A 13,173-nucleotide genomic window follows, 5' to 3' on the forward strand; every position below is an offset into this window, starting at 1 on the left:
TTTGAGGCTCACTTCCCCTGACATCCCTCCGGGTTTTACAGCCTGGCTGCCATCTAGCGGCTGCTTATGCAGGAACAGCCAGGCCGGCCCTTCATGTTGGAGGGGCTTTTCAGGGTCACGCCCTGAAGGTGTAGGGGCCAAGGGCAGCTGCCAGAAATGTGCCACTTTGGGATTTTGATTATTATAAATAAAAATTACTTAAGACACTCAGACCCTCCCCCATTCCCCTGAAAGCAGGAAAGAACTCTCCCTGTGGCAGGCGCCCTCCCTGCACCAGGAGACAGAGACGTTCTCGTCACCAGAGAAGGGGATTCAGAGCCCAGAAGGCTGTATAAACAACCCTGTTACTTATTCCTAATTTCGCACCCAGTCCAAATCCTGTTCAGAATTACTTACTGATTGAATCTCCTGGAGTTAAATTTTCCTGATTTTTTTCAGTTCCTCAAAGATCCATTGTCTCTCTGGGAGAAGACATTTATAAATGATATATCCAATAAAGGGTTAATATCTAAAATATATACAGAACTGATACAACTCAACACCCAAAAAACAAATTATCCACTTAAAAAACGGGCAGAAGACATGAACAGACCTTTCTCCAACGAAGACATCCAGATGGCCAACAGACACATGAAAAGATGCTCAACATCACTGATCATTAATGAAATGCAGGTCAAAACTACAATGAGGTATCACCTCACACCTGTAAGAATGGCTAAAATCAAAAACACAAGAAACAACAAGTGTTGGCGAGGATGTGGGAAAAAAGGAACCCTCGTGCATTGTTGGTGGGAATGTAAAGTGGTGCAGCCACTGTGAATGTTACTCAGAAAGTTAAATCCAGCAATCACACAACTGAGTATTTACCCCAAGAATACAAAAACACCAATTCAAAGGGATACATGCACCCCTGTGTTTATAGCAGCATTATTTACAGTGGTCAAATTAAAGAAGCACCCAAGTGTCTATCGACAGAAGAATGAGTAAAGAAGATGTGGTATATATACAATGGAATATTATTCAGGCACAAAAAAGAATGAAATCTTGCCATTTGCAACCACATAGATGGAGCTAGAGACTATTATGCTAAGCAAAATAAGTCAGAGAAAGACCATATGATTTCAGTCTTATGTGGAATTTAAGAAACTAAACAAACAAAGGAAAAAAAGAGATACAGGGAAGGGGAGAGAGAGAGAGAGAGAGGAATCAAGAAACAGGGGGCCTTGTAGGCTTGAGACTGTCCTCCACCTCACGCACCCCTGAGGGCTTACGGGGTCTCTTAACTTCCACCTTCTCCTTATACTTCCTGAGTGGGAACTTGATACTTTTGAACACTCAGAGAGCAAATTAAACTATGTGCTTCTTTAGCCTGCAGACTGTAAGCAATTTGTCTTCTTTTAATAAATTCTGAGGTTAGGTAAATTCAACCTCAGATGATTACTTTGGATGCCGTCACCTTTCTGCCACCTCTGAAACCCCAGCATTATTTCTGAATCCACCCCTCATGTCTAGGGGCTTACCCTCAATCCTTGTGGACCCACAACACAAATTCCTGGCAATCCGCTGTGTTCCGTCCTTCCTCACCTGCAAAGTACTGACGTAGTCTTCACTAGCAAGTGGGGACAATGTACCCAAAACTGACTCTATGACATCCGTCCTGTAACTTAGCTGGGTTGTAACCATCTAAGGTCAAATGACCATGATATCTAGTGCACTTTTTTATTTTGGAAATCCTATGTGTGTATTTACTTTTCTAAAATGTGAAGTTTTTTCCTTATTAAAATACTGTACCTTTGTCTTTATAGATCATTGGTCACGTTTTGTTCCATTTAAGGGTTGAATCAAACAGTGAAAGAGCAACTGACATGAGATGTGCATATTTACAACTGTAAGAGCCAGAGGCCACCCAGCCTTTCCCCTAGTGGACCCCTGGCAAGTTCAGTTATATCCCTAGAGCCCAATCACATTTTTGACTTTACAAAAAGTTATTAGAAACTTCCCCACTACCACTTTATTTTTAATTTTGCCTCAAAAGGTGACATTTATTCAAAGGAAAATAAAAAAGAAGAAATGATAAGATGTCCATCACTTGGCTCCCTTCCCTCCCCCCCTCCTCACTACTACTCAAGTGTCTGACTTCGGGTCCAGTCATGATCTCAAAGTCCATGAGTTCAAGCCCCATGTTGGGCTCTGTGCTAACACCTGCTTCCAGTTCTGTGTCTCCCTCTCTCTCTGCCCCTCCCCCACCCTTGCTCACGCTCTCTTTCTCTCTCTCTCAAAAATAAATAAAGAAAATTTTTAATTGCTTTATTTTAAAAGGTAAAACTTTATACATCCTTTTAAAACAATAAAATTTCAACGTATTAGACAAGTCAATCATACAAAGCTGTTTACGGCAGTAATAAGCAAAGTAGTAACATTTTACCAGTATAAAATACCACAGAATCAAATCACAACTTGTATCCTCAAAGGTTCAAGTGTTTTATCCCACATAATAAAGTGTGGTCAGCTTTAAAATTCATTTTCTGGATGTTTTTTTGCCAATCAAGGTCTTCTTCCCACCATCATCTCACATGGTAGGAAAGCTGGCCAAAGAGGCGATTCCACAATGGTTGTCCCGGTCTTTGGCCATCTTTATGTAGCCATCCATGCCCCAGTCTGTACCCCAGCTGAAAGAAGACAGCATTTGCCATTTTATTCAAATAAATCAAATACATTTGTCTTTATTAACAATGGGCCTTGACACTGAGCAGTGCACCAGAGGCCAAGACAGATTCAGAAAGTATCAGGAGAGGCTGTTCTTGTTCATGGTTTACGTTCCAAACCTGCACAGAAAGCTATTCCCCCAACCTTTCACGAAACTGCAAAATGAGAGACAGGAAAAAGAAACTCTCAGGGCACGATGTATTTCAGAAATAAGAAAATTTTCAAGTTTAGAAATGCAGTGGTACCAAAACTATAGCAAGGACCTTAGCAAACTTGAGACAGTACCTTATTAGTATCATCCAATGAATATGTCTGTGTTCCCCCCGTGTGGGGTAAAGACTTCTGCGACTTCAGCAGTGTGCTCAAGGGTTTGAGGACCTGCATCCAGACACTAATTCCAAAAAGGATTCCCTTTTCAATTTCAAAGATAAGTATTTTTGGCTTTTTATACCTGTTTTTGATCATCCAGTATTTTTTGTTCTCTGTCTCTGTTCCATCAGCACTATAGCCAACCACCAGAACACCGTGATCCACGTCTTCACTGCTACAGCTTGGATCATAATAAATGCCTGGAAAAGTAAAATTCAATGCTGGGGTGACATGTGGCTTATCAACCATGCTGGTAGGCATATCAAACTTCATTAAATATTTAATTATTATTTAAATTACATATTACATAAATTACATTAAATATTGAAATAACATAAATCCAGAGAGATTTTAAAAACAAGATTTTTTAATATGCTAGAGATTTAGGCCCTCATCTAATGCCACCAGAAATACAAGTTGGCACAAACTCTTTTCCAAATAACTTGCCAAGAAGCATAAATGACCGCTTATTGACCCCTTGTCATTCTACTTTTAGGATGTCAGCCTGGGGATACAGCACAAAATACAAAATTATGTGAGCCAAGAGTTTTTTTTTTCTAGTTTCAATTATATTAATACAATTCCTTAGAAATTTCAAAAGGTCTGATAACTAAAAAAATGTAAATTGAGCTATACCAAATCAAATTCTGTAGCCATTTAAATATATTTATGACAAGCTTAAAATCATGAAGATATGATTCAAGTAATGTCACACAGAAACAACAGGCACAAATACTACATGTACAGAATGAACAACCATGTTAATCAACACACTCAAAATTCTACATTGTATTCTAAATACCTACTAGTCAATTATATGGTACGTCATGGTACCATTTTTCTACCTAAATTTGCATATGAACAAATGCTTACCTTCTTTATAGAAGCGGAAGGTATCCAGGCTTGCATCTATAGCAGCAGAGATGGGCCCCACAGCTGCCAATGTGATCATAAGTTCATTCTCCTTACTAGGGATGTCCCAGTAGTCAGTGACATTGGCAACAGAGTTCTCAGGCCTGTATTTGCAGGAGTCTCCCTTTCAAAGGTAAAGGGGAAGAGACTTGATTACTACCATCCACCTCCTGGGGAACATGAGTTCAAAACAGTTTGAAACTTACTGAATTCAAGACAAATTTGTTATAATGCACCCCAGGAGCTGAAATGCTATTTATTGGTTGTTTTGAAATTGAAAAATCAGCAGGTGTCTATTCAATGACACACTCTCGGTCTCCTTGTCCATAAGAAATTTTTCAATCTGGAGAAATCCATACCAGTATACAAAATGGTATACTGTACTTACCTCCACATAACATAGAAGTAGGAGCAACTATATGGTAACCATCAAGGCAGAGAACTATGCCGGACTAATAAATTTTAATGACAGTTCTGACAGTCTGCAGATACAAAGTCTACAATCTAAAATGTGAATATAAATATGGTAGCTGTTGTCTTTGAACCTGTTCAACTTGGATAACAAGACAAGAAGCTCTCTTTACCTGTGCATGATATGGATAGGATTCCTCTGAGTCCAGGCCACCGTTGTCCTTAACATACTGGAAGGCATTATTCATTAGGCCACCATTGCAACCCTCATTGCCTTCAGCCTGAGAGCAGTCCACCAGGTTCTGCTCACTCAATGAAACAAGTTTGCCAGTTTTCCAGAACATCTGTCCTTCAAGGGCACCAGTTGCACTAAAAGCCCAACAACAAAGACAATAACCCTGAAAACAAAATTGAAAAGCTCTTAGTCTACAAAATAAACAGTAAGAGTTTGACAACAGCCCATAGATCTAAAACTTCCTAAAACAACAAACTGCATATTCTTCCCCAACATCCATAGCAAGGACACTAATTCCTTTTGTCTTCTATTCTTTTTTTTTAATGTTGTGTTTAATTTTTGAGAGCGAGAGAGACAGAGACAGAGTACAAGCAGGGGAGGGGCAGAGAGGGAGGGAGACATAGAATCTGAAGCAAGCTCCAGGCTCTGATCTGTCAGCCCCATTGTGGGCCTCAAACTCACAAACCACGAGATCATGATCTCAGTCGAAGTTGGACGCTTAACCAACCGAGCCACCCAGGTGCCCCTGTCTTCTATTCTTGAGAGGGACCTGCTGAATATTGTCACACCTGATCCTTCACAGGAGTTACATAACCTTTCTCTCTCCAGTCCACAGATGAGGGGATCTCAACAAAGAAAGGTGCTTGGAACACTTTCCACTTCTTGCGCTTCTGGATTTTAAGGCCATTCATCACCTGCCTGAATTCTTCATTGGTCTTCAAGGAAAAGGAAATAGAATGTTGACAAGCGTGAGATTTTTTTTTAAGTACTGTGAGGAAAATAAAATAAATAAATAAATAAATAAATAAATAAATAAATAAATAATATTGTGAGGAGGACGCACATAACATTCAGCAATCCATGCCACACTCACCATGTCACCAAAGGCATTCATTGCCATTGTGAAGGTGTGTTTCCCTTGACTGTGTTCCTGATTGTGCTGTTCAATCATTTTCATATTCCTCTCCCACACTGCTCTCCTCCATACTTCATCCTGCAGAAAAACAAGTATGTTATCATCTTGATTTCTATTTGAAAGCAAATCACCTGCACCAAGTGGATGTGCTCCCAGCAAGGAAGAGAAACCACAGCCAGGGATGGCCTGATGCTTCTGTGAGCTGTTCTCCAGCAACCACACAGCAGGACATATGCCCACGTTGTGTACAGTCAAGGTGCCCTGCTTACTGCCTTGGTAAGAGCTGGTAAGAGCAGACTCAAGCTACTCTGTGTTATGAACTCCCACCAGCGTGGAACATTCTCTGCAAGTTTCACTGGGCAGTTTAGATGTTACCAACCATGCCATATAGTTTCCCATGTGTTGCCTTCCACTGGGACCATCGTGCATCTAAGCTCTGATAGAGCTGTGGAGCAGCTGAGGCTACCCCCAAGCAAAGGCCAGCCAGGAAGAGTAAAGGATGCATGTTTCAAAAACCTGGGAAGGGAAAAGAAATGAGTATCTGATCAGGCCAAGCTGTCTGAAAAGCCAACCTCCCTTTTTCTGAGATGTAAAAGCCACCCCGGTGAAGTAAAAACATTGAATTTATCCTCCCGAGTATTTCCACAGAGCTGTGGAAGGAGGAAGGCTGAGGATGTGGGATATGCGGGACACTGCCCTGCGACCTCCGCTTCTTCCGGGGGACTTGGATCTCAGGGCAGGGAGGGAGGGGGGAGGGCCCCGCAGCAAAACCTGCGGGGATCAGGGGGCCGCGGCTGGAGGGGCCAGACCTGCAGATAGAGCTTCCTGGGAGCCCCAAACTCCCGACTCCCAAGGCTGGAGGCCGCGCTGGTTCCGAGAGTGTCCCTCCCGACCCCCTGCTCAGGTCTTGCGCTGGAAAATCACCTGTGACAGGTGCAACTGTGCAGGTGCAGTCACAGGTGTGGGTCCGGGGGCTTCCCACCCTCCCCAGGGAGAAGAGTGCATCCTAGGTGCATTTAAGGCCTGGGACTCTGCCTGGAGGGCCCAGCCCCCACCACCTGCTCCCACCGCGATTGGTTGAGCCGATATGTGGGCGGGACCTCCGTGCTCTGGGACTCCAGTCTTGCTAGTGGCTGGGTTCATGCTTGACCTGCCTAGGGAGGTCTTAACGGTCTCAGTGGTATCCTGGCCAGGAGAGCTGGGGGACCAGGAACAGGACTGAGGAGGGAGGGCGGAGTGGTGGTGTATGGCGCCTGCCTGGGGACCCGAATGAACTAATTACACTGAATCCATGAGCTGGCTAGTGGCTCACGAAAAGTAGTTCATAAGGAAGCCTAAATGGGTTTTCAGCGTCACGCTGCATGTCCTTTAGTCACCGAAATTTTGGTAAAAATCTCCCAGAGGACTGAGAACAGGATAATCTAGTCTAGTGGTTCCTGTTTACTCCAGGCAAATGTGGGGCAGGTAGACGAAGTGGCTAATGCCCACCTTCGGATGTGTTATCACTGTTACAGGAAGGGATGCTCTTGAGTTTGGGAAGACTCTGGAGTGGACTGGAAATGAAAACTCGGGACGCAATTGGACAAGGCTCAAATCCTTGGACGAAAAAGGGGCAGACGGGAGGGGTGTCCAGGGAAGGCGTGGCATTTTGTAATGCTCCTGTCCTACCTCTGACTGTCAAGAATTCTTCTTCCCTCTCAAACATTTCTCCAAACCAACAGTAACGTATTATTTATTAGGGGGGGGAAATGGTTTAAAGAAATGGAGGAAAAGTAGAATCTAGAAACTACATTTACCTCTTCAGTATCCAACCTGGTTTCTTGAGATTTAAGAACTTTAAGAAAAATTAGCAAAACAGCGTTTATCAGGAAACCATGAATTTGCTGTCTGACGACCGGTTTTGCTCTCCTTAGAAACACGCTTCCATAGGTCTACACCGCCTACTTCTCTGGACCTATGTCAATGATACACCCTAGTGACCTTCCTCACACATCTTCAGGACTTCTCTGCTCCCGGACAGCCATGGTCAAAGGGATTCTGAACACCACCTGGAGTCAGGGTTGGGCCAGCATGGCCATTCTGCAGCTCTCTCCGTGTGGGCCCCTCAGGCCCTGCAACACCCTCAGCCTGTTTCTTCAGTGAGGACATGAGGCAATAACTACATTTTACTCAGAGGATTAAATGAGATAATACATGTCAGGCATGAGCATAGAGTAGGGCTAATTTAATACTGCTTCCTTGTGAGGGCTGTTAAACAGAAATCCACAGGCCCAAAATGGTGTCACTTAGGTTAAGGGCCCAAGTCAGGAAACCAAGACTTAATACCTGACCCAACTGCAGGTTCAACCCCTAGCAAGGAAACCCTGAAAGAGTCAATTTCCTGGTCCACACTGGGGAATTTACTGAGAGCCTTTCTGCTGTCATTAGCAGGGCTACCTTGTCCAAACAATGCATTCTTTGCTAATAAATTCCATTCTTCTCTTTTGGCTATTCCCCTGCTTCTTATTTATTTTTAAGATTTTATTCTTAAGTAATCTCTGCACCCAATGTGGGCTCGAACTCACAACCTCGAGATCAAGAGTGGCATACTCTACTGACTGAGCCAGCCAGACTCCCCTGCCCTGTCTTTTAAAATCTTTCTTTGGTTTAGCTCAGCTGAGTTCCCTTCTACTTGCCAGATGGGATACTGCCTGATTTATGGGTTGTCTAATAAAGCCAATTACTTCTTCAGGTTTACTTGGCTGAATTGTGCAATTTAACAGATTTGGTGGCAGGAACAAGCTCTGGAGTAAACTTCTAGCAGCATTCAGGAAAAGGAGAAATACAAGGCATGGTTTCAAGGTCTTCCTTCTTTCCTAACACTATGGGTAAGCTCCTCTGGGTCAAAGGTCCATTCTGTTTGTCTCTAACTTTGCCTTGAAGCTCCTGATCCCATTAACCATCCATTACAGGTCAGGTCAGCTTGAGCTGCAGATGGTTATGCCAGGAGCCCAATGGTGCTGGTGTGTTTGCCAGGACTTCCACTGAGCTGACAGAAGGGTCTCCCTGAGGCAACCCCTGCCTTTCATGCCACATTCCTCAGCAAGAGGTTCCCAAGGGAATGGATGGTGGTGCTCATAGGGCCTTCCTAGTGACGAGACACAGTGCTGCTGATATATGAAGGAACAGGTTTGTCCTGTTTGTGTAAATAAAGGCTATTGCTAGCAAGATCTTGGAGGCCAAAAAGCCACAAACATTGGTAGGCAAGGGTCTAGCATTTAAAGGCTGCTAGAGCTCTGGCCACCTCAAGAAGGCTGCCATGATAGAATAAGTTGGTCATAGAATAGGTTAGATGGACACTAGGCCACCCTCCAGCTCAAGAAAACTTCCATGCAATAAAAATACACTGTAAAACACACACTATCCCCAGTCCTGTGGCACTTCCCTCTTAGGTATTAGTTCCCCTCTGAGAAAGCCAAATTGAAGGGATCCTTCAATTCTAAAGAGTCAGGTGTGCTAGCTTCCAGCACACCTGCTTATTTTGTGCCTAAAAACTATGGTCCCAGAAGTTATATCAGCAAGATATATAGCTTTCTAGATATCAGTAGATAGCAACAGATATCTAACAAAATGGAAAAAAAATTTTTAAAATAACCTAGAATTACAGTGGCCACCATGAGGAACCTTCCAGTTAGGCCAGATTGTTCATTTAAGAAGTGTACATGAAAGTCAGGCATCCCAATCTAAATAAACAGAGTGGGGTGCCTACTTTAATTCATATGCAGAAGCCTCCAAAAGGCTTCAAGATTATAAAATAGTTCCAGTGAAAGATTCACTACAAAAGGCTACTGAACAATTAGAAACACGAGAGGTGCTTAAGACCAAAGACTGTAAAACTGACTTATGTCCTCCACCTCCTCAGCCCTCCTTTCCCTGAATTCTGTGTCTGCCATTTTCCCATCCCAGGTGCCTTTCCACCTGAAGAGACACCCACCTTTTTTACAGGACACCACCTGAGGTTACAGGTGGTCCTCCTGAGAAGCCTTTCATCCTTGGTCAAAGACTGAACTAAGGCCCACAGTAAAACATTTCATAAACACAGCCAGGGTCCTCAAGAGTTTTCATTTGTTTGTTTATTTGTTTTATTCTTAAATAGATTCCCCCTGAGCCCAGGTGAGAGAAGGAAATAAAAATTCACATCATCCCTTCCTTTCCAACTCCAGACCTGTTGGCTATGAATCCTTCTTTCCTGGGAAAAACTATTTCCTTATTGTTCCTTTTGTTTTACATCGTAAGAACATAGTTTGGCTTTCCACTTGCCTCAGCTCTCTCTTTGGCCGTCTTTGGGAGTGGGTCTAGATTTTGTAAAAATAGTATCTTTTACACCCTCTTTGAGGATACCTCTTGGCTCCATGAAATCATTTAATACAATCAGAAATCTTTACTGTGTTTTGGCTAAAACCCAACAAAATATTTATTTTTAATTTAATAGCTTTATAATCAGAAATCTGGCCCAATTAAAAGCTGATATTCAGAGCCTGATAGATTTTTGTTTTTTAGCTTCTCCCTTAAGCAAAATGCACTCAGAGGAAAAAGAAGGCTTTCTACAGGCAGATGGGTGTGTCAGTCCTTTGATATTATTTAGGCAACAACCAATTGTTTGAGAAACTAAACACTGCTGTCCCTGTGAAACTGGGAAAAATACTAGCAGAGAATGGAACAGAAGGCAGATTTGTTAAGCTACACGTAAGTCACTATTGATCACTGTGGCAGAATTTTAGCTATGTGTTGTTTAAAATAATTGTAGTTATAAATAGAGAACACTTCCACAATCACATAAGGTAACAAAATACTATCGATAAGATCACAGGACATATTGCCCCAGTACACTACATTTTATTAACTCACTGACGTACAATAGAGACGTTTTGCAGAGTTACAGTCTTTGAAGTAGAACAGACCCCCTCCCGATCAGACAGGGAAGCAAAGAATAGAAGACAGCATCTTAAGAATGTGATTTCATTCTCCAACAGTCCTTGAATGCCACTCCACCCGGAGACCCTGGCTGTAATTCTTGCCCTTAAAAATCCTCATTTGTAAGCCAGGGGACAATTTGAGACCTTGAGCATTAGCTCCCTGCTCTCCTGGGTGACAACACACCAATAAATAGCCTATCTTTCTTCACTGCAACAGCTGGGTGTTCGTTTCTTTACTGGCTCGCAGTGCATTAGGCGGACAAACACTCTTTAGTTCCATTATACTTCTTTTATGAACCCAGGCTTTACAGGACCAGAGGTGTGCTTTCAAAAACAATTCAAAGACCACCAATCCTTTTTACCAATCCCAACACCTCCCTTATTTATTTTAAAAGGCTTGTAAGTACTGTAAAGAAGAAACGTCCTTCTAGAAAGTGTTTGTATTTTTTTCCCAGTGCCTTTACAATGTAAATACTTAGCTTTCAGCCTGGTCTTCTCCAGGAACTCCTTATGGCCCATATCTTTAAGATAAAAATTCCAAGAAGATATTTCTTCTCAAGTAAAAACAAGGAGGAAAGGCCAATGAAAATTTGACCCTCCAAATAAAAATACAATTTTAAGTTTCTTCTCCACAAATTTTTTTCAAAAAATAGCTTTAGCCATCTAGACCAATAACCTTAACTTATTCCATCCACTAAAAAACCCAAACCCAGATCCAGCTTTTATAACTAGTAAATTTTGTACCTATTTTATGGCAGTAATTTTAAAACAGAAGGTGTAAGGTCTGTGTCTATATATTCAAGAAGCTGAGTGAAACTCAGACAAGATGAACTCTCTGTGCTCAGAGACTCACTCTCAGCCTCCCAGAATGGCAATGCATACCTACACGTCACCTCTTCTTGATGTATTCATCTACCAACTGACACTTAGGCTGCTTCCATAATTTGGCTACTGTAAATAATGCTGCAATAAACACAGAGGTGAATATATCCTTTTGAATTAGTGTTTTTGTATGCTTTGGGTAAATACCGAGTAGTGCAATCACTTGGTCATATGGCAGTTTTATTTTTAATTTTTTGAGGAACCTCCATACTATTTTTCACAATGGCTATACCAGTTTGTATTCCCACCAACAGTGCATGCACTAGACTTCCTTTTTCTTCACATCTTCATCAATGCTTATCATTTTTTGTATTTTTTATTTTAGCCATTATGACAAGTGTGAAGAGATATCTCATTGTAGTTTTGATTTGCATTTCCTCCATGATGACTGATGTTAAGCATCTTTTCATGTGTCTGTTGGCCATCTGAATGTCCTTTTTGGAAAAATGTCTCTTTGTGTCTTCTTCCCTTCTCCCCCCCTCCCTTTTTTAATTGGATTATTTGGGTTTCTAGGTGCTAAGTTTATCAGTTCTTTTTACATTTTGGATATTAATGTTTTATTGGATATGTCATTTACAAATATCTTCTCCTATTCAGTAGATTGTCTTTTAATTTTGTTGATTGTTTCTTTTTTTTATTTCTTTTTTTAAATACCTTCTCTCTGCCTTTTAAAATGTTTCTTTTGCTTAGTTCAGTGGAATTTCCCTCTATTTGCTAGGTGGAATGCTGCCCAATTCATGACTCATTTAATAAAGCCAATATAGATCTTCCAATTTACTTGGTTGAATTGTTATTTAAGAGGTCAAAGACAAAATCTTTCCAGAGGCCTTGCTTATTTCAGAAAACAGTTATTCAAGAATTTCATACACAGGCAATTCCTACTTACTTTTTACTTTCCACGAGCCAGGTCACAAGATTGGTGAAATGAACCATAAATTATAGTGGTAAGCAAGCTTATATGTTACAAGCCAAGATACAGGTAGTAATATTCTTAAATTTGGCTTCCGAAATGATATATTACTCATACATGTCTTAGGACTACACTCACAGAACCTAAAATAAAATTCATTGTCTTCTGTTTTACCCATCATGCTAGAGATAATGTTCTATTGTAAATTACAGATAGCTTTTCTTGCCTATTTGAATTTAGGAGGTCATTTGAGGGTGCTTAGGTGGCTCAAGTTTCCTTAAAAATGATGAGATTACAAGGAGATGACATTTCATACCCAGCAGAATGGATGAAATTGACAAGGGTGCAATACTAAGTGTGGGTGGAGATGTGGGACTGTAACTGAAATAACATGAGTTTGCTCCCTAGTGAATTACAGGTAGAGACTACAACAAGTGGAGTTGTTACCACAAAGAAAACTGTGCATCAAATACAGAGATCACAGGAAGTCTTTTTGTGAAGCCATGAGTCCCTAGGTGGGGATAAAAGGGTTTCTTTTATATAGGGTTAGGATGAGCATTCAGAAAAGAGAGTTTTGTTTTCCATGTAAAGGCAGGCAGATGGTTGCACAGGTGTACTTAAAATACCTATACATGTTATGTTAATGAAGCTTAGGTGGATATTTTAACATTATAATGAGGTAGAGGTAACTGCTGGACACCCCAAGGTCCATCCACACAGATATGAGTCTGCCATTGATCAAGCCCAAAGTGGTCTAGGCCAGCTAAAGCTCTTTCTGTTGTTTGCCTATAAAAGATTAACATGCCTGTGAAGAATGAGGGTGAGTGGGTGTCTGCAGGTGACAGTTTTAACTTTATAAACACTATAGGGCACAGTT

The 13,173-nt window shown here is 41.5% G+C and overlaps 1 protein-coding gene across 5 annotated transcripts; it reads right to left on the bottom strand.

Annotated features, from left to right (window-relative positions):
• Positions 1–2,293: 2,293 nt before the first annotated feature.
• Positions 2,294–6,054, bottom strand: LOC122475465 (procathepsin L). 5 transcript variants are annotated; one of them, XM_043567477.1, is made up of 8 exons: positions 5,929–6,054; positions 5,888–5,890; positions 5,508–5,627; positions 5,203–5,349; positions 4,572–4,796; positions 3,949–4,111; positions 3,158–3,275; positions 2,294–2,669 (listed from the first exon to the last, which is right to left on the bottom strand). In XM_043567477.1, the coding sequence occupies exons 1-8, from the start codon at positions 6,052–6,054 to the stop codon at positions 2,570–2,572; spliced, it is 1,002 nt and encodes a 333-aa protein (XP_043423412.1). In that variant the 3' UTR covers positions 2,294–2,569. The 5 variants fall into 5 exon arrangements, with proteins under 5 accessions (XP_043423412.1, XP_043423409.1, XP_043423411.1 ...); XM_043567474.1 differs by lacking the exon at positions 5,888–5,890 and having other exon boundaries at positions 5,508–5,653; positions 5,934–6,054; XM_043567476.1 differs by lacking the exon at positions 5,888–5,890 and having other exon boundaries at positions 5,215–5,349.
• Between the last annotated feature and the right edge of the window lie 7,119 nt (positions 6,055–13,173).

The sequence above is a fragment of the Prionailurus bengalensis genome, chromosome D4 (assembly GCF_016509475.1).
Source record: "Prionailurus bengalensis isolate Pbe53 chromosome D4, Fcat_Pben_1.1_paternal_pri, whole genome shotgun sequence".
In the NCBI taxonomy this organism is placed as follows: Eukaryota; Metazoa; Chordata; class Mammalia; order Carnivora; family Felidae; genus Prionailurus; species Prionailurus bengalensis.